The following is a 19,278-nucleotide window of genomic DNA, read 5'->3' as shown; positions in this document are numbered from 1 at the left end:
AAGACAGGGATGCCCTCTCTCACCACTCCTATTCAACATAGTGTTGGAAGTTCTGGCTAGGGCAATCAGGCAAGAGAAAGAAATCAAGGGTATTCAGTTAGGAAAAGAAGAAGTCAAATTGTCCCTCTTTGCAGATGACATGATTGTATATTTAGAAAACCCCATTGTCTCATTCCAAAATCTCCTTAAGCTGATAAGCAACTTCAGCAAAGTCTCAGGATACAAAATTAATGTGCAAAAATCACAAGCATTCTTATACACCAGTAACACACAAACAGAGAGCCAAATCATGAATGAACTTCCATTCACAATTGCTTCAAAAAGAATAAAATACCTAGGAATGCAACTTACAAGGGATGTAAAGGACCTCTTCAAGGAGAACTACAAACCACTGCTCAGTGAAATAAAAGAGGACACAAACAAATGGAAGAACATACCATGCTCATGGATAGGAAGAATCAATATCGTGAAAATGACCATACTGCCCAAGGTAATTTATAGATTCAATGCCATCCCCATCAAGCTACCAATGAGTTTCTTCACAGAATTGGAAAAAACTGCTTTAAAGTTCATATGGAACCAAAAAAGAGCCCGCATCTCCAAGACAATCCTAAGTCAAAAGAACAAAGCTGGAGGCATCACGCTACCTGACTTCAAACTATACTACAAGGCTACAGTAACCAAAACAGCATGGTACTGGTACCAAAACAGAGATATAGACCAATGGAACAGAACAGAGTCCTCAGAAATAATACCACACATCTACAGCCATCTGATCTTTGACAAACCTGAGAGAAACAAAAAATGGGGAAAGGATTCCCTATTTAATAAATGGTGCTGGGAAAATTGGCTAGCCATAAGTAGAAAGCTGAATCTGGATCCTTTCCTTACTCCTTATACGAAAATTAATTCAAGATGGATTAGAGACTTAAATGTTAGACCTAATACCATAAAAACCCTAGAGGAAAACCTAGGTAGTACCATTCAGGACATAGGCATGGGCAAAGACTTCATGTCTAAAACACCAAAAGCAATGGCAGCAAAAGCCAAAATTGACAAATGGGATCTCATTAAACTAAAGAGCTTCTGCACAGCAACAGAAACTACCATCAGAGTGAACAGGCAACCTACAAAATGGGATAAAATTTTTGCAATCTACTCATCTGACAAAGGGCTAATATCCAGAACCTACAAAGAACTCAAACAAATTTACAAGAAAAAAACAAACAACCCCATCAAAAAGTGGGCAAAGGATATGAACAGACATTTCTCAAAAGAACACATTCATACAGCCAACAGACACATGAAAAAATGCTCATCATCACTGGCCATCAGAGAAATGCAAATCAAAACCACAATGAGATACCATCTCACACCAGTTAGAATGGCAATCATTAAAAAGTCAGGAAACAACAGGTGCTGGAGAGGATGTGGAGAAATAGGAACACTTTTACACTGTTGGTGGGATTGTAAACTAGTTCAACCATTATGGAAAACAGTATGGCGATTCCTCAAGGATCTAGAACTAGATGTACCATATGACCCAGCCATCCCATTACTGGGTATATACCCAAAGGATTATAAATCATGCTGCTATAAAGACACATGCACACGTATGTTTATTGCAGCACTATTCACAATAGCAAAGACTTGGAATCAGCCCAAATGTCCATCAGTGACAGACTGGATTAAGAAAATGTGGCACATATACACCATGGAATACTCTGCAGCCATAAAAAAGGATGAGTTTGTGTCCTTTGTAGGGACATGGATGCAGCTGGAAACCATCATTCTTAGCAAACTATCACAAGAACAGAAAACCAAACACCGCATGTTCTCACTCATAGGTGGGAACTGAACAATGAGATCACTTGGACTCGGGAAGGGGAACATTACACACCAGAGCCCATCATGGAGTGGGGGGGAGGGATTGCATTGGGAGTTATACCTGATGTAAATGACGAGTTGATGGGTGCTGACGAGTTGATGGGTGCAGCACACCAACATGGCACAAGTATACATATGTAACAAACCTGCACGTTATGCACATGCACCCTAGAACTTAAAGTATGAAAAAAAAAAAAAAAAAAAGGAAAACCAAATACCATATGTTCTCACTTATAAGTGGGAGCTAAGCTATGGGTACACAAAGGTATACAAAGTGGTATAATGGACTTTGGAGACTCAGAAACAGGAGGGTATAAGAAAGGCAAGAGCTTTTTCACAACTGGTTTGCCGCCAGCACACAGGTGTCATGAAAACTACCCCTAAAAGCCAAAATGGGAAAGGAAAAGATTCATATCAACATTGTCGTCATTGGACACGTAGATTCGGGCAAGTCCACCACTACTGGCCATCTGATCTACAAATGCGGTGGCATCGACAAAAGAACCGTTGAAAAATTTGAGAAGGAGGCTGCTGAGATGGAAAAGGGCTCCTTCAAGTATGCTTGGGTCTTGGATAAACTGAAAGCTGAGCGGGAACGTGGTATCACCATTGATATCTCCTTGTGGAAATTTGAGACCAGCAAGTATTATGTGACTATCATTGATGCCCCAGGACATGGAGACTTCATCAAAAACATGATTACAGGGACATCTCAGGCTGACTGTGCTGTCCTGATTGTTGCTGCTGGTGTTGGTGAATTTGAAGCTGGTATCTCCAAGAATGGGCAGACCCGAGAGCATGCTCTTCTGGCTTACACACTGGGTGCGAAACAACTAATTGTTGGTGTTAACAAAATGGATTCCACTGAGCCACCCTACAACCAGAAGAGATATGAGGAAATTGTTAAGGAAGTCAGCACTTACATTAAGAAAATTGGCTACAACCCCAACACAGTAGCATTTGTGCCAATTTCTGGTTGGAATGGTGACAACATGCTGGAGCCAAGTGCTAACATGCCTTGGTTCAAGGGATGGAAGGTCACCCGTAAGGATGGCAATGCCAGTGGAACCACGCTGCTTGAGGCTCTGGACTGCATCCTACCACCAACTCGTCCAACTGACAAGCCCTTGCGCCTGCCTCTCCAGGATGTCTACAAAATTGGTGGTATTGGTACTGTTCCTGTTGGCCGAGTGGAGACTGGTGTTCTCAAACCCAGTATGGTGGTCACCTTTGCTCCAGTCAACGTTAAAACTGAAGTAAAATCTGTCGAAATGCACCATGAAGCTTTGAGTGAAGCTCTTCCTGGGGACAATGTGGGCTTCAATGTCAAGAATGTGTCTGTCAAGGATGTTCGTCGTGGCAACGTTGCTGGTGACAGCAAAAATGACCCACCAATGGAAGCAGCTGGCTTCACTGCTCAGGTGATTATCCTGAACCATCCAGGCCAAATAAGTGCTGGCTATGCCCCTGTATTGGATTGCCACATGGCTCACATTGCATGCAAGTTTGCTGAGCTGAAGGAAAAGATTGATCGCCGTTCTGGTAAAAAACTGGAAGATGGCCCTAAATACTTGAAGTCTGGTGATGCTGCCATTGTTGATATGGTTCCTGGCAAGCCTATGTGTGTTGAGAGCTTCTCAGACTATCCACCTTTGGGTCGCTTTGCTGTTCGTGATATGAGGCAGACAGTTGCGGTGGGTGTCATCAAAGCAGTGGACAAGAAGGCTGCTGGAGCTGGCAAGGTCACTAAGTCTGCCCAGAAAGCTCAGAAGGCTAAATGAATATTATCCCTAATACCTGCCACCCCACTCTTAATCAGTGGTGGAAGAACGGTCTCAGAACTGTTTGTTTCAATTGGCCATTTAAGTTTAGTAGTAAAAGACTGGTTAATGATAACAATGCATCGTAAAACCTTCAGAAGGAAAGGAGAATGTTTTGTGGACCACTTTGGTTTTCTTTTTTGCGTGTGGCAGTTTTAAGTTATTAGTTTTTAAAATCAGTACTTTTTAATGGAAACAACTTGACCAAAAATTTGTCACAGAATTTTGAGACCCATTTAAAAAGTTTAATGAGAAAAAAAAAATAAGGGCAAGAAATTAAAAACTACTTATTGCATACATTGTACACTAGTCAGGTGAATGGTGCGCTAAGATCTCAGACTTCACCTATGCAATTTATTCATGTAACTAAAAATGACTCGTACCCTAGGAGCCACTGAAATAAAAAAAATTCAATAAATAGTTAAACAAAAAAAATCTGAACCTAAAAAAAATTAAATTTTAAAAAAGCCTGACCAGAAAAGATGAACAAGAAAAATATATATATATGTGGCTCCTTAATTTTCCCAAGAGCCTCTTACCTTTCAAGCTGGAGTGGCATCTCAGCTGACACTCCTGTGGCCACCCATCTTGCAGCCTTTGACTTCTCAGCCTACCAAATCCAACCAGCTGTTCTCCTTATCCGTCTAGAGATAGGTTTCCTTTACCACTTCAGTTGAAATCTTGGCGACATTCTTGCATCTCCTCAAACGGCATTCTGTTAAAATCTCTAGTAAATGAAAGCAAATACTTTAGTTTTTCCTCAACCTTCCTTTATGACTTTATTTCAAGGATTTTTATAATACTTGATTTAAGGGTACATGTTGTGATTGTTCTGAAGATGCTAGCTGTTTCTCTCCTCTGTGTTTACCCAAGCCAAAGCTGTAATCATGAACCAGCTATGCCAATCCTAGGCAGTATGGTTCTAATAATATTTGCCAACTAGAATGTGCAATATTTTAAAAATTGGGTCACTTGCTTCCTGTATTATGTACTAGAGATACCTAATATTACCCAAGATTACGAATCTGTAGAAAATTATAGCATAAAATTAAGTAAGAACAAGTTTTCTAACTACTGTGCCCTACTTAAAAGAAACTTTTATGTAGGATAATATTTTCAATACACCCATTTAAAAACAATTGTATTCTCAGGCAGTACAAATGATGTTTAACACAAAATAAACTATATTGGTTTAAAACCCAGGAGTTTCATAGGCCTATTGAGGTTTCAGTGTGTAGAACCTCTTCATTCTATCTCGCATTCTAGGATCTCCAGGGTCCGGAAAGCTTTAATCTGAGCATGAAAGTATACCCTCTTCTCACCTTCACCTCCAGTTTTTAATTTATTATACTCTTGTGGATATCAGCTCAGTTTTACATAAGAGGAGTGATATTCCCACGTGGCCCAAGTTTTGATCATTTTGTAGAATGACTGAATTCTGTCAAATTCAGAGATATCAACTCCTAAAACCCCTATGTTATGTAACACAAAAAGGTAACACAGTTTTAAAGTGTTGTGGTTTCTCTGTGTAATACAATTCAGCCTTCAGCACAAAATGCTGACAGGACCTGTGTTCACAAACTACTAAACTGTTCCTGCCTTAATACTCAATCTCCGCACACCAGGCAGAGAAGTTATAGTAACCCAAACCAAGTGGCATGGCTGGCATGGAAAAACGGAGAAAGTTAGGTTATTCACAAAACTTTATGGCAAACATCTGCTGCCCTGGCCCAAGCACAGTGAGCTCCCACATACAAAGTCACAGATATGTGAGAAATTCTGCTGAAATCCCTGTTCTCATAGATCTTGGCAAGTTAGAGAGTTGTTGAAATAACTGTTGATAGTAATAAGAATGACAATAAGGAAAATGCATTTATTTTGTAGGAATCATCATTCTAAGTGCCTTATGTGTTTTAATTCATTCAATTCATTTAATTTAATTCACTTAGTCTAATATTCACAACCTCTTGTATCAGTTAACTAATGCTGTGTAATAATGCAGTGGCTTAAACTGCCAAATGAAGGCCCGGCACAGTGACTCATGCCTGTAATCCTAGCACTTTGTGAGGCTGAGGTGGTCAGATTACTTGAGGTCAGAGGTTCAATCTACTGAATCCACCAGCTTGGCCAACATGGTGAAACCCCGTCTCTACCAAAACTACAAAGAATTAGCCAGGCATGGTGGTGTGCAACGGTAGTCTCAGCTACTTGGGAGGCTGAGGCAGGAGAATACTTGAATCCTGGAAGTGGAAGTTGCAGTGAGCTGAGATCGTGCTGCTGCACTCCAGCCTGAGTGACAGAGCAAGACTCCGTCTCCAAAAAAAACAAAACAAACAAACAAAAACCTGCCAAATGCAGTGGCTTAAAAAATAAATATTTATTGCTTCTCTAAGTCTGTAGTTGGCTGGATGGGTCTCTGACCTGGCCCAGGCTTGGTTTATCTTGGGTACGTTTACTCTGTATCTGATGTTAGCTGGTGGCTCAGCTAGGAGACGAGTATTTTACTATAGTCAATAGTCTCTCATGTTCCAGCAGGCTATCTTGGACTTGCTTCAAAATATTGGTAGGGGTCCAACTGAGAAAGCAAAGCGTGCAAGGCTTCTTGAAGCCTAGTCTCAGAACTGACACGCTCTCATCCTTCACATCACATTGGCCAATGCAAGTCGTAAGTCTAGCTTATAGTCAAGGAGCTCAAGGAGGCGTGGGAAGGTAAGGAAAGACTTCACCTCTTGACAGGAGAAGTTTCAAATTCACATGGCAAAAGGTATGGATACAGCAAGGAGTGGAGATTTCAGCAATTTTTTTTTGTAATCAACCTATCATGGCATTATTTTTCAGTCCATTCTGGAGATAAGAAAATTGAGGAATTTCTAGTTAAGTAACTCTCTCATGATCGTATACAGCACTGCTCCTAGGGTTGCAAATTTCCGAGCAAATATGTTTGGTAGGCTCCTAACTATATAAACAATGTTATTAAAGACTTTATAACAAAATTCATGGGCCTCACTGAGGTGTAATGACTCATTTATGGAGATTTAGAATAACGGCTATATACCAAAAACCACCAAGCTGAGAATCAAATCAAGAACTCAATTCCTTTTACTACAGCTGCAAAATAATAAAGTAAAATAAAATAAAATAAAGTAAAATACCTGGGAATACACTTAACCAAGGAGGTGTAAGGTCTTTACGAGGAAAACTACAAAACACTGCTGAAAGGAATCATAGATGACATGAGCAAATGAAAACACATCTCATGCTCATGGATAGAAAGAATCAATATTGTAAAAACGACCATACTGCCAAAAGCAATCCCCATCAAAGTGCCATCGTCATTCTTCATAGAACTAGAAAAAATAATCCTAAAATTCATATGGAATCAAAAAAGACCCTGCACAGCTGAAGCAACATGAAGCAAAAAGAACAAATCTGGATTATGCGTGTTTAACACCTGATATCTAATTTGTGCTTTCTCAATGACTAAACACACGTTTCATACATGAATACTTCTTTATTTGCCCTCTATTTTCTTGTTCTTCCAAAGCTCTCTCTTCAGTCTTTTAAACATTGTAACGTAAGAGAGACAACTGCAGTGAAGGACACAGCACCTTACCTCCAGCAAGCACTGCTTTTGACTTGTATATTTATTATACACTTCGATGCAGTGGTCAAAACATGTTTTAAGTAAAATATACCATTTTAATACACTAAAATCATCCAACCCTATTTTAAATAAACTGTTCACAAAGAGCGCTAATGGTATTCCTGTTAAGGTTAGGTTTGCTAACATTCTTTGAGGATTTTCCTTAATAAAGGTGCAGAGGGGCCCACGGTCTGGATCTTCCTTGTGCCTTAGTGAAGGGGTCCCATGGAGGAAAGTGGGATCAGGACTGAACTGGGTTTCCTTTTCATAGCTGGCTCTCCTTTATGTACGCCATGGGACAGGCTTGCCCGAGGCTCCAACCCACCAATCCTGTCTGAATCCTTTCCGTGGTGACTCTGCCTCTGCTTTGTCAAGGGATCAGTTTTCACCTGAGGACAATGTGGGTGCCTTATTATTTTCCCTGATAAGTTCCAAGTCCTGAATGACCTGTCACTGACTAACCTATCTAAAAGTTGGTTAAGACTTTGACATGTGATTTTGTAAAAAACATCAATTCTTCCTAACCGAATTGAAAAGTTTAAAGTAATGGCAATAAAAATGGTGATAGAATAGTTTTGAAACAGAACAATCTATGTGGAAAGTTTACTTGGAAAAACAGACATATAAAAAGAGGTAGGAAAATCTTGAAATAGAAGTGCTACAAGGGGGAAAAGGCCAACAAGTATAACAGCTTTTTATTTTCAAGTTAGAGTAAAATATATTTCCTATGGCTGCTGTAACAAATTACCACAAACTAAGTGGCTTTAAACAACACAAGTTTATTCTCTTACAGCTCTGGAGGTCAGAAGCCCAACATCACTGGCTCCTTCTAAAGCCTCATGGGAGAATCCATTTCTTCCTCTTCTAGCTTCCAGAGGCTGTCTGCATTCCTCGGCTCCCTGCCCTTCCTCCATCCCAAAACCAGCAGTGAGGCTCCTTCCGCTCCCTCCTCTCTGCCCGTTGCTTCCTCATTTCCTTCCCTGATGCTGACTCTCCTGCCCTTGATGACACTGGGCTCACCTGGGTCCTCCAGGGTATTCTCCTTGTGTCAGAACCCTTACGCGAATCATCTCTCTACGTGCAGCTAACATATTCACAGGTTCTGGAGACTGAGAACATTATTCTATCTAACACACAAACCATTCTGATTCTTATATGTTAATAAATCCATCAATGGAATAAATACAGAGGCTAGAAATGTACTAAAAACCATGCAGGAATTTAGGGTATAGTAAACATGATGCTTAATATAAGGCATGGGGAATGGATCATTCGATAAATAATGCTAAAGGAAAAATCCACCAAAATCAATTCCAAATCAGTCAATGATTTAAATTAAAGAAATATGAAAACCTGAAAAGGCCTGTGAGATAATGAGGGAAAATTATTTTCATGAACTTGGAGACAGGAAGACCCTTCTATGCCAAATACAAAATTCAGAAACCATATATAAAACAATTGATAATTTTGAGTACAGAAATTTTAGCATAAAAAGCAAAACAATAAACAGAAAAACTGTTTGCAAGCTGGGCACAATGGCTCATGCCTGTAATCTTAGCGCTTTGGGAGGACAAGACAGGAAGATTGCTTGAACCCAGGAGTTCAAGACCAGCCTGGGCAACATAGCAAGACCCTTCCCTACAAAAAAAATTTAGCAGGATGTGGTGGCACATGCCTGTAATCCCACCTACTCAGGCAACTGAGGTGGGAAGATTAATTGAGCCTGAGAGGTTGAGGCTCCAGTAAGCCATGATTGTGTCACTGCACTCCAGCCTGGGCAATAGGGCAAGATTCTGTCTCAAAAAGAAAAAAAGAAAAAAAGTTTGCAATATATCTGAAGACATATTTTTTAATACATAGAACTTACAAATGATGAAGAAAAAAATCATTAATTCAATTTAAAAAGTAGACAAGAGTTTAGACAAAAAATAAATACAAATGGCCCAAAAGCATTTGAAGAGGCCATTTAGGAAAGACAAATTAAACAACACTGTTATCAATTTAACTATAAGGTTGGCATAAATGCTCATGCATTATTATTCTCAATAGCCAAGATATGGAAATAATCCAAATATCTATTAACAGATGAATGGATAAAGTGTGATACATACACACAATGAAATATTATTCAGCCTTAGAAAAGAAATAAATCCTACCATTTGCAGCAATGCCAATAGATCTGAATATGTACAGCTATTATGTATCTTAATAATCAAAAGTAAAAAATCTAAAAAATAAAAACTAAACAGACCTGTAAGACATTATGCTAAGTGAAATAAGTCAGTCAGAGAAGAACAAATACTGTTTGATTTCCCGTTGTGTGAGGGACCTGCAGTAGTCAAACCTATAGCAGAAAATAGCATGGTGGTCACCAAGGTTGGGGAGAGGGAAATGGGGAGCTGCTGTTCAAAGTGTATAAAGTTCCATTTATAAACACAGTATTGCATTCTTGAAAACTGCTAAGAGAGTAGATTTTGAATGCTCGCACCACAAAAAGATGACAAGTATGTGATATAATACATATGTTAATTAGTTCAATTTAGCCATTCCATAGTGTATACATATTTCACAAGATGTTGTACACAATAAATATATGTGTATATATTTGTGTATATATATATATATAATTTTTGTCAAAAGAAAATTTTAAACGACATAAAACCAGATAATGGCAGACATTAAAAAGTATGTTTATTTATATCACAGTCATCTTTCCATATTAAAACTGCATCTATATGATTAAAAAATAAATAATAAAGTTACTGTTACATTTTTTAATACACAGAACTTACAAATGATGAAGAAAAAAATCATGAGGTGAATAAGTTGCAGAGATTTGCTTTACAACATAGTGCCTATGGTTAACAGTACCATGCAGTGCACTAAAACATTGGTTAAAAAGGAAGATCTCATATTGAGTGTTCTTACCACACACACACCAAAAAAATGATAAAGTTTAAAAAAGAAAACTTTTAGAGGTGATGGATGTATTCATTACTTTAATTGTAGTAATGGTGCCACAGGTGAATATAGATGTCCAAACTCAACTAACTGTATACGTTAAACATGTAAAGGCTTTTGTATTTCATTTATACCTCAATAAAGCTGAATGAAATGAAAACGCTTTCAAAATACACACTCTGAGCCCCACAGCAGAGAAACAAAAACTTACATGTATTTTTAGTTGGAATATAAATCACTACAATGTTTTAGGAGATAAATTTATAAGTATCCTTCAAAACTAAATTCCAAATACGCTTGGATCCAGCAATTTAACTTTGCTCTCAGAGGCTCTTGGGAATTCCTCAAAAGGAGCCTGAAAGTCTGGGCACCATCAGAAGGGTTCTCTCTTCTTTTGGGAGTATGGAGACTAACAGATTATTACCATTGGCTGTACAAAGAGGTCTCTGCATCACTTTCAAAAATTATTCTGTACTTCTGTACTACTAAAGAATGTGAAACATTTGCTAATTTCTTGCTTTGTTGAGAAATTCTATCTGCTTCCTCTTTTTGATAGCGTCATCTCAATACATACGTTAGAAAAAAACAATTGCCTTTTTGTCTTCTAAACAAGGAAAAGAAGGTTTTGATTGGATGTCACCCAGACCCATGGTGGCTCTCTGAAGATAGTAATGAAAAGTCCCAACAACTCTGTCACCTGGTGGTTCCTTAGTTGCTCAGCCATAAGACAAGAAGACCCTGTCCCCTCCCTTGCTGAGTGAACAGGCCATTGGTAGGGCTCAGGGAAACTTAGCTCACTACAGACCTACCTTTTAGCTACAGTGGGAAGCAAATATTAGTTGACATTGTATTTGAAAAAAAAAAAAAAAGAGCTATAAAAATTTGATCAGTCTGTATCTTTACGTTCCATAACATAATCTCCAAGAAATATTGTCAAGAGGAAAAAGCAAGGTGAAGATTAGTATGTATTTGTATTCTCCAAAATGAATGTAAAAAGGTGGATCTGGACATGTGTATACCCAGAGTGTCTTCAAAAATAAATACAAAAAGCTGAAGACATTGTTCACATCTGAGGAGGGGGCCTGAGAAGTTGGTGGTCTGATGTGGGAGGGAGACAAGCATGTTGACATAGATGTTTGTACAGTGTTTGAAATTTTTACCATGTCATCCTACTATTTCAATTAAACAAACAAGTTAATAAAAAGCAAGTAAGTTAAGTTATAACTACCTAAAGCTTAAATATGTCATATATTCCAAAACAGGATACTTTACCCATTTAACCATGCAGATGATCTAAAATCTGCTTTTTCTTACTTTGATCTTTTTAAAAGCCACTTTTCTTGGTAATTTTTATCTTCACTTCAATCCACTTTCTGGAAATTATATTTTTCCCCTTCTTCCTTCTATGAAAAAAAACATTGTGTTTATTTTTTATTCAAGAATATACTTCCAGAGAAACATTTGGCTAAACTGTTAGATATCCTCCTTGGGTGTTTCCTAGGAGCAAAAAATGGGTGGGATGCATCACAGGTTTTATCTTAAAAGGTATTTAATTCTGAGCAACAGCAACTTTGTAAGTCAGAACATCTTCAAAAGAACTTAGTCAAAAATCAGGAGAATGGGAGTGATTCCTGGATATATCGTAAAATTTGCCTCATTACCTTCATTCCCTTAAGGACCAAAATGATCAGACCCCCTGCAGTAAATGCTTCACAGCAGAATGACCAAAAAAAAAGAAAAAAAAAAAAAAAACAGGCCCTTCTCCATTCTGGCTTCCTGATGGATCACCAGGTCCTGGTCCTACTGCAGGGCCCAGCTTTAAAGAAGGATTTGTTGAATGAAAAAATGAAAGAAACAGTAAAGGAATTTGCTCAACACCTACTTTAATTCCTAGAATTTGTTATCTAAATGTAGAGTGAGAAAATGCACAAGGTCCAAAACACATGTGAAGAACACAACAGCAGTGGAGTGAAGCCAGCATACCATGACCCAAAACTTCTTCAGGAACAAACCATACAATAGAAACTTAAATACAGATTAAGGGCCTGAATACTGAGAACTTATGCATATTATCTCAACTTACAAATCCAGTCAAATTGGCCCTTCAAGACCCTAAACATACAGACACAGAGATAGAGATAGATACAGATTTATGCTACTTTTTGCCCAAAAAGGAAAGATTTGTTGACTACATTGAAATGGTTGAGATCTGAAGTTACTACTTAGCTATTTGGACCAAAGAAGCTTATTAATTAGCCAAATTTGCATTTCACCTGGCTTAAATATATTCAGACAAAGCAAAAAACAAAAAACAAGCAAACAAGTGATGAAACTACCTATTAAAAAAACAATGTTCTGATGTACTCTGTAAACACCAGCTTAATAGCATAACACCCCTTACCTATAGGAGGGCCATGGTTGAATAAAGAAGCACTTAGATGGAGTGCCAGGGCACAACCCTTTACCAATTTGCTCTTTCTATACATCCTACCTGTACATTTTCTAGCCATTTATTTTTCAGATGTCAGAGTGTTCAGTAGTAAGTCAACTGATGAGACCATGGTATGCCTATTTGCATTTTATCTACATAATTTATGAACTAGATAAATTTTCTTTCAACAGTGCCCCTTTTGCTTGAAAATAAGTGACTTATAAAATTGTTTATCAAGTTGTGCATATTATAATAAGGTTTAAGTATCAAAGGTTAATGGCCAAGAAGGTCAAGAATTATTTCCACTCTGGTTAAAAGTAGTAGTTAACTTTTAGAGCAAGATGTAATAAGCAATGTTTATTGCCTCTTAAATAAGAGTATAACATTTTGTGGTGGAGAGGTTGTCCTTCTTAACATTCAATACAACTTCAGTTGGATATCCTTATCTCACATCCATTGTTTTTTCATCAACCTCCCATCGAACTAGATTTATGAGTAGTTGTATTTAAAAGTCCCTGAATGCATTTTCCCACTGATAAAGTTTCAGTATATCAATAAAAAGATTCATATCTCAAAATCATCTCATTTTCCTGGGAGCCATCAACTATTCTCATAAGGATGGTAATGGGAAATTACCTTGGAAACATCTCTGGGAATTTAGGTCAAATTTATTGGTGTCAGGACACAGAATGTCACAACCAAATATTTGGGCTTATCTTTGTGTCCAGACGTCAGCTCACTTAATGAGGCCATGGAGAAAAGTGAACTTACTTAAAAATGTACCTTTTGCTGAGAGGAGAGACCAGTGACAGAATCTGAAAGAGCTAGTGTCAAAATAACATTTTAATTAGCTGTCCCCTGTGGAACTTAATTATAAGTTTCCCTGTCTTTTATAGGAATGAAATTTATCCTTATTTTCTACATATAGATTTTAAAATTTGATAGTACCAAAGAATTAATTATATACTCCAATGTTGCTTAAGACATGCTCATGAGTTGTGTTATTCCCTTGAAAACAACTAAAAAAACAAAACTGAAAGAAGAAACTTTCTTTGAAAAACTAGAAAATGTTTGAATTCCTGAAAAATACTGCAAAAAGTGTGAAGATGGTTTAGAAGTATGACAAGATGTCACAATAGCACAAGTGTGTTATAGATCCCAGAACAAACTGGCAATGTTGACACCCTGGAGGAGGGATATATGTGAGGTGAGAACCTCAAGTCTCTTGGATGCAAAAATGAGAATAGGATATTCTTTTGACACACTTACGGCTCCAAGAAGCAGAGAAAGTTTCAGCTGCATGGAAAATCCCATAGTCAAGTTGTATTTGCAGGAAACATCTACCTGTTGGGCCTGAAGTGAGAGAAGAAGAGAGATGTTCACTCTGGACACTACGTGGCTGTTTATCTTCATTGGCTATGCAGAAGTAGAGAAAGATTAAAAGAGAACATTTATATTTGCATCATAAGAAAATTTATGCTAGCTTAGAACAAGTGTCTGACCTCCAGCTTTTACATGTATTCTGTGATTAGCTTGCCCATGATTTTGTGGTTTCTACAGTGTTTGCTTTCATATTTGAGTGAAAGTTTAAATGGGTTTATAGTCTGGGAACCTTGTCTCCTTTCTCAAGCACTTTGCTCCGCTCTCTTCTCATGTTCTGTTTCATGCTGCTGTAGAGGCTGTTTTCTCCCTTTTGAACATGACTTATTCAAATATGAATTCTCAAAAAAAAAAGGCCACCAGAGACCTATAAAATTTTTGAGGATAAAGAAAAGAGGAAAAGAGAAAAGGATCTGGAACATAAGAATGAAAGAAAGAAAGAAAAAAAAAACTTAATATGGTGATTGAAGCAGACAAGAATTTGACCAGCTTTTTGCAATGAATTTTTTTAAATCTGAAATAATTCCCTTTTATAAAAAAAGATATCAAAAAGACAAGAGGCAAAAAGTCAGAAAATAAATTGCAAAACTACAGAAGATGATGAAATAAGAGTTGGCAGAAAAATTAGAAGCATAAAAGGGGAAAAATTGGAAGCAAAAATGGATCATAAAAATTAAGACAAAATTGAAAACTGTGAACACGAGTATAAACACCGCAAAAAACAAAAAAGATAAAGATGATTAAAGTGAAACAAATAGAAGAGAAATAAATAACTAAATACAGAAAAATAAATAGAAAGAAGAGGAGCAAATCAGACTCAAAGCATGCATAGTTGAATCCCCCACATCCTCATCGAAAATAGGTCCAATATAATGAATTCCCCCACATCCTCATTCAAAGTAAGTCCAATGTAAATAAAACTTAACAAAGTTATCAAAAGTTAATAAATCAATAACACTCTCAAGAAATAAACAGACATGAATCTACATACTTAAAGAAAATATTTGATTCCAGGAAAAGTTACACCAAGAATTCTACAACAAGACATATTGTAGTAATGTTTCTGGACATTAAAGAAATAATAAATAAAATTATATTTTATCAAAATATAAGAAAATAATAAAAATAAGAAAGAGATTTTGGGGCAAAAAGGCAAAAACATTAAGATGCTCACAAGTGAAAAAATAGCCTCCACAGAAGCATTCAGTGGAACATGAGCAGAGCTGAGCAAAGCATTTGAGAAAGAAGACAAGATTCCCCTCTTTTTATACCCATCTGAACTCTCATTCTAGTGTGAAAGCAAGAGACAAAACATTTGATAACATTAAAAAGAGATAGATAATATTGTCATCCTACATTCATCTTGAAAGACCAAAGCATGAATATCAGCCCACCTACACATGGAAAAATAAGCCCTGAATTGAATTAATTGAATACACCAGACTAAAACAAATGTAATGATTAGAGACTCTCAGGTAAATATAAATGTCCCAAATCAATATTTTGAAGAAGTAGAGGAAGGAAATGTGAGACGTGATGAAAATATACTAATTTCATTTTTTAAAATTGTGCTCCAAATGCATTGTTTAAACCCCATAAGATGAATAATAGAAGTAAAGGAATATTTAGCAGCACAAAATATATTCTGAACAGCACAAAGAAAGAAATGATAATAGGAAAATATAAATTGCATGATTAGATACTTGGAAGAGATGATTGTCATTATTCTAATCAACCCTTCTCCCTACCACACACACCCCCCTAAAATATCATTACCATATCATAACAGATACAGGTTCAGAGTGAGATGCTACCAAAATCTTTAGAAAACTAATGGTTCTAATGCTATTTAAACTGTTTCAGAACATTTAAAAGTGTATTCTTTAAATTCTTCATGAAATGAGGAAAATAATAAACTGTGCATCCAATAAGAAAACACACACACACACATAAAATTACAGATTAAAAAAATCCCAAATGAAACACAAAAAACAGAATCCTAAAACATGTTTTTAAAATAATATACCAAGAATAAGTAGGCTTTATTTGTAAGATATCAAGATATTTCCATTTTTAAATGTATGAATAAGATTTATCATAGATTCATGTTAAATTAAAAAGACAAATGATTTGTAGAGTTTCATGTTAAATATTTTTGAAAAATTCAGCATCCATTTTAATTAAAAAATCTTAACCCATGAATATTAAGAATATTTAAAATTTGATAATACCTACCTATTAAGCATTGTGCATAATAAAAAACTGGAAGCAATCCCATTAACATCAGAATCAAGACAAGCATATCTACTGTCATTTAATATTACTCAACTTTGCATACTATTTCCAAATAAATTGATAATGTACCTTGAAATCTCCTCAAATCAACTGAAAGTCCCTTACAAATAACAATTGAAGTAATAATAATACAATACACTAGAAGCAAATAATTTACTTACAATATCTACAAAGATAATAAAATACTTAGGGGTCAACTTGCTTAGGGATACACAGGAATAAATAAAATACTTAGACATTAACAACAGATGTGGTAGAACTATAGGATAAAACTCTAAATGTGCCCAACAGACAAAAGTGGTGATTTAAAGAAATGAAAGATAGACTATGTTCTTGGAGAGAAAGACTTAATCTATAAAGCTGTTATTCTGCCTAATTAATTGATTAATTTATCATGGAACCAGACTCTGGATCCCTTCATCTCAGCTTCCAGCTACCAGCTACCAGCCTCTCCTAGGCAGGTGGCTACTGACTTGCAGGCCTCAGTATCGGCTGAGAGACTTAGCAAGGAGCCCAGAACAAGGGTGTGATGTTAATAAATCCCAGAAAGTGCTTGATGTTTCATGCTCTCAGGACCCTGGCAAGAAGAAGTTTGGTGTTGACCAGTGTGATTATGCTAAATCCACCTGACCTTCAAAGGATCAGGAGGGAGGAGCATGGGTGGGCTAAATCATTCCCAGTCTGAAGGATTGCTGAGAAACACAAAGTTAAAGTTGAGCAGCGAAAGACTCCTCTGCCTTTCAGAACCAGTGAAATTCAGCACCTCCAGCACCAGACCTGAGCTTGATAACCCACAAAAGAAATAACTCTTTATGACCACAACTCCAGAAACTGCAAACAAAACAAAACAGAAAACAAGACAGATCTAGAAGACAATTCTAAGGAGAAAAACAAAGCAAAACATACACACACACATACCCCACAAGAAGATTGAGAAGCCTTGAGAAACACAAAATTGTTGTAATGAGAAATGTGAAACTGTGGAAAATATTTTAAGCTTGTCTTTCAACCAAAGAACTATATTTTAAACAGCTCCATGTAGTGTTCCTAAAAATCAATAGAGATCAATAAGCCAACAGAAATACAGGCAAAAGTAACAGATAGTGTGAAAAAAAGTAGACTCTCGGGACCCCAAACTCACTGTGCCAAAGGTGGGAACTGAGTCGTGCAAAGGTGCCTTCCTTTTGCTCCCAAGCAGAGAGCTGTGATTTCACAACCCTGTATCATAGCCTCATCCATAAGCCAGATTCCTGCAAGGAAAGAAGGTCATGTTTCTCCCTAGTGGGCTCTACCTCTTTTAGGATGTATAACCCACTGTTTGGGGTGAGGAAAGGAAGAAAGCACTTTCCATTCCCCAGGCAGAGCTGGTTCTGGATGGACAGTGGGTTGGGGGCTGGATGTCCTGTGCAGTGGGGGCAGCCAGCACAGTCACGGGCAGAGCCCTGATGGCACCTGGGAGCATTCAGAGGGTCAGCTGAGTCTTCAGCACCCCCAGGTTTCAGCACTAGGCCTGCTACAAATTAGCCCTAAAACCGAGTTCTGTTAAATCTCACCCTGACAATGCCAATTACCAGCTTCTTTTCTCAGGTACAGGAGAAGGGCAAGAACAGAAATCATTTGCGTGCCTACCTCAAGATGAACACATAACTGACTTTTTCATCTACCCCTTCCTTTCACTTGTAAAATGCAGATTCACTGAGCACTAATCAGAGCCTCTCAAGAATGTAACTACCTGCCTCATTGCCTACCCTCCCTCGTTTTCAAGAATTGCTGGCTAGGGGTGGTGGCTCATGCCTGTAATCCCAGAACTTTGGGAGACCAACATGAGCAGATCACGAGGTCAGTAAATCGAGACCATCCTGGGTAACACGGTGAAACCCCCTCTCTACTAAAAATACAAACAATCAGCCAGGCATGGTGGTTGGTGCCTGTAGTCCCAGCTACTCAGGAGGCTGAGGCAGGAGAATTACTTGAACCCAGGAGGCAGAGGTTGCAGTGAGTCGAGAGTCGAGATCATGCCATTGCACTCCAGCCTGGGTGACAGAGCGACACTCCATCTCAAAAAAAAAAAAAAAAAAAAAAAAGAGAATTACCCTCCTGCTCGTTCTTTGTTCTTTCCTCTTTAAATACTGAAGTTCCCCAAACCATCTTTGGAAAAACCACAGAACACAGATGCTCCTGTGGTTTTTGTTTTTCCTGGGCTCCTCCTCAACCTTGACTAAACAAACCTCAAATCAATTGAGACCTGCCTCAGTCACTTTTTTGTTTACAACAGTCGCGGACAAGGAAACAAAATGGCTCTTCAACATATGAAAAAATGCTCAATTTTGTTGACTATAAGATGAATGCATATGAAAACTATACTGAGATACTATTTCTAACATATCAAATTGCAAAGATCAAATATTTGGTAACCCACTGTTTGGGGTGAGGAAAGAAAGAGAGCACTTTTTGTTCCCCAGACAGAACTGCTCCATGCTAGGAGGTTCTGTGTGGGCAGTGGGCTGGGGGCTGGATGCCCTGTGCAATGGGGGCAGCCAGCAGGGTCGTGGGCAGAGCGCTGCTGGCACCTAGGAGCATTCAGAGGGTCAGCTGTGTCTTCAGCAGCCCCAAGTTTCGGCACTAGGCCATGCAATGCCACATTATCAATTAAACAGGCTTCCAGCATTCATCCAGGAACTTCCAGGAGAAAAGTATGCTTGCAGATCCAAAGGAATGACAAAATATGAAGCCCTAAATCATTAATAAATAAAGACCTGGTTCTATTTTATGTAGCTGTGCAAAGTCTCTCTGCATGTTCTAGTCATGGGGCATGTAAGTGATGAGTCCAGGGACACATAGCAAAAAACAAGGCAGAATTT

The 19,278-nt window shown here is 37.7% G+C and overlaps 1 protein-coding gene across 3 annotated transcripts; it reads left to right on the top strand.

The window, feature by feature from the left end:
• Nucleotides 1–2,221: 2,221 nt before the first annotated feature.
• Nucleotides 2,222–3,970, top strand: LOC112630715 (putative elongation factor 1-alpha-like 3). 3 transcript variants are annotated; one of them, XM_025395240.1, is made up of 2 exons: nt 2,222–3,107; nt 3,309–3,970. In XM_025395240.1, the coding sequence occupies exons 1-2, from the start codon at nt 2,280–2,282 to the stop codon at nt 3,666–3,668; spliced, it is 1,188 nt and encodes a 395-aa protein (XP_025251025.1). In that variant the 5' UTR covers nt 2,222–2,279; the 3' UTR covers nt 3,669–3,970. The 3 variants fall into 3 exon arrangements, with proteins under 3 accessions (XP_025251025.1, XP_025251024.1, XP_025251023.1); XM_025395239.1 differs by having other exon boundaries at nt 2,222–3,761; nt 3,820–3,970; XM_025395238.1 differs by having other exon boundaries at nt 2,222–3,772; nt 3,814–3,970.
• Nucleotides 3,971–19,278: the final 15,308 nt, after the last annotated feature.

The sequence above is a fragment of the Theropithecus gelada genome, chromosome 8 (genome assembly GCF_003255815.1).
Source record: "Theropithecus gelada isolate Dixy chromosome 8, Tgel_1.0, whole genome shotgun sequence".
Taxonomy (NCBI): Eukaryota; Metazoa; Chordata; class Mammalia; order Primates; family Cercopithecidae; genus Theropithecus; species Theropithecus gelada.
Note: the sequence above shows the minus strand (reverse complement) of the source record. Positions and strands in the feature narration are given on the sequence as shown.

Coding starts and splice junctions, on each gene's coding strand:
- LOC112630715 (XM_025395239.1), top strand. CDS start 2,280: ATGGGAAAGGAAAAGATTCATATCAACATTGTCGTCATTGGACACGTA.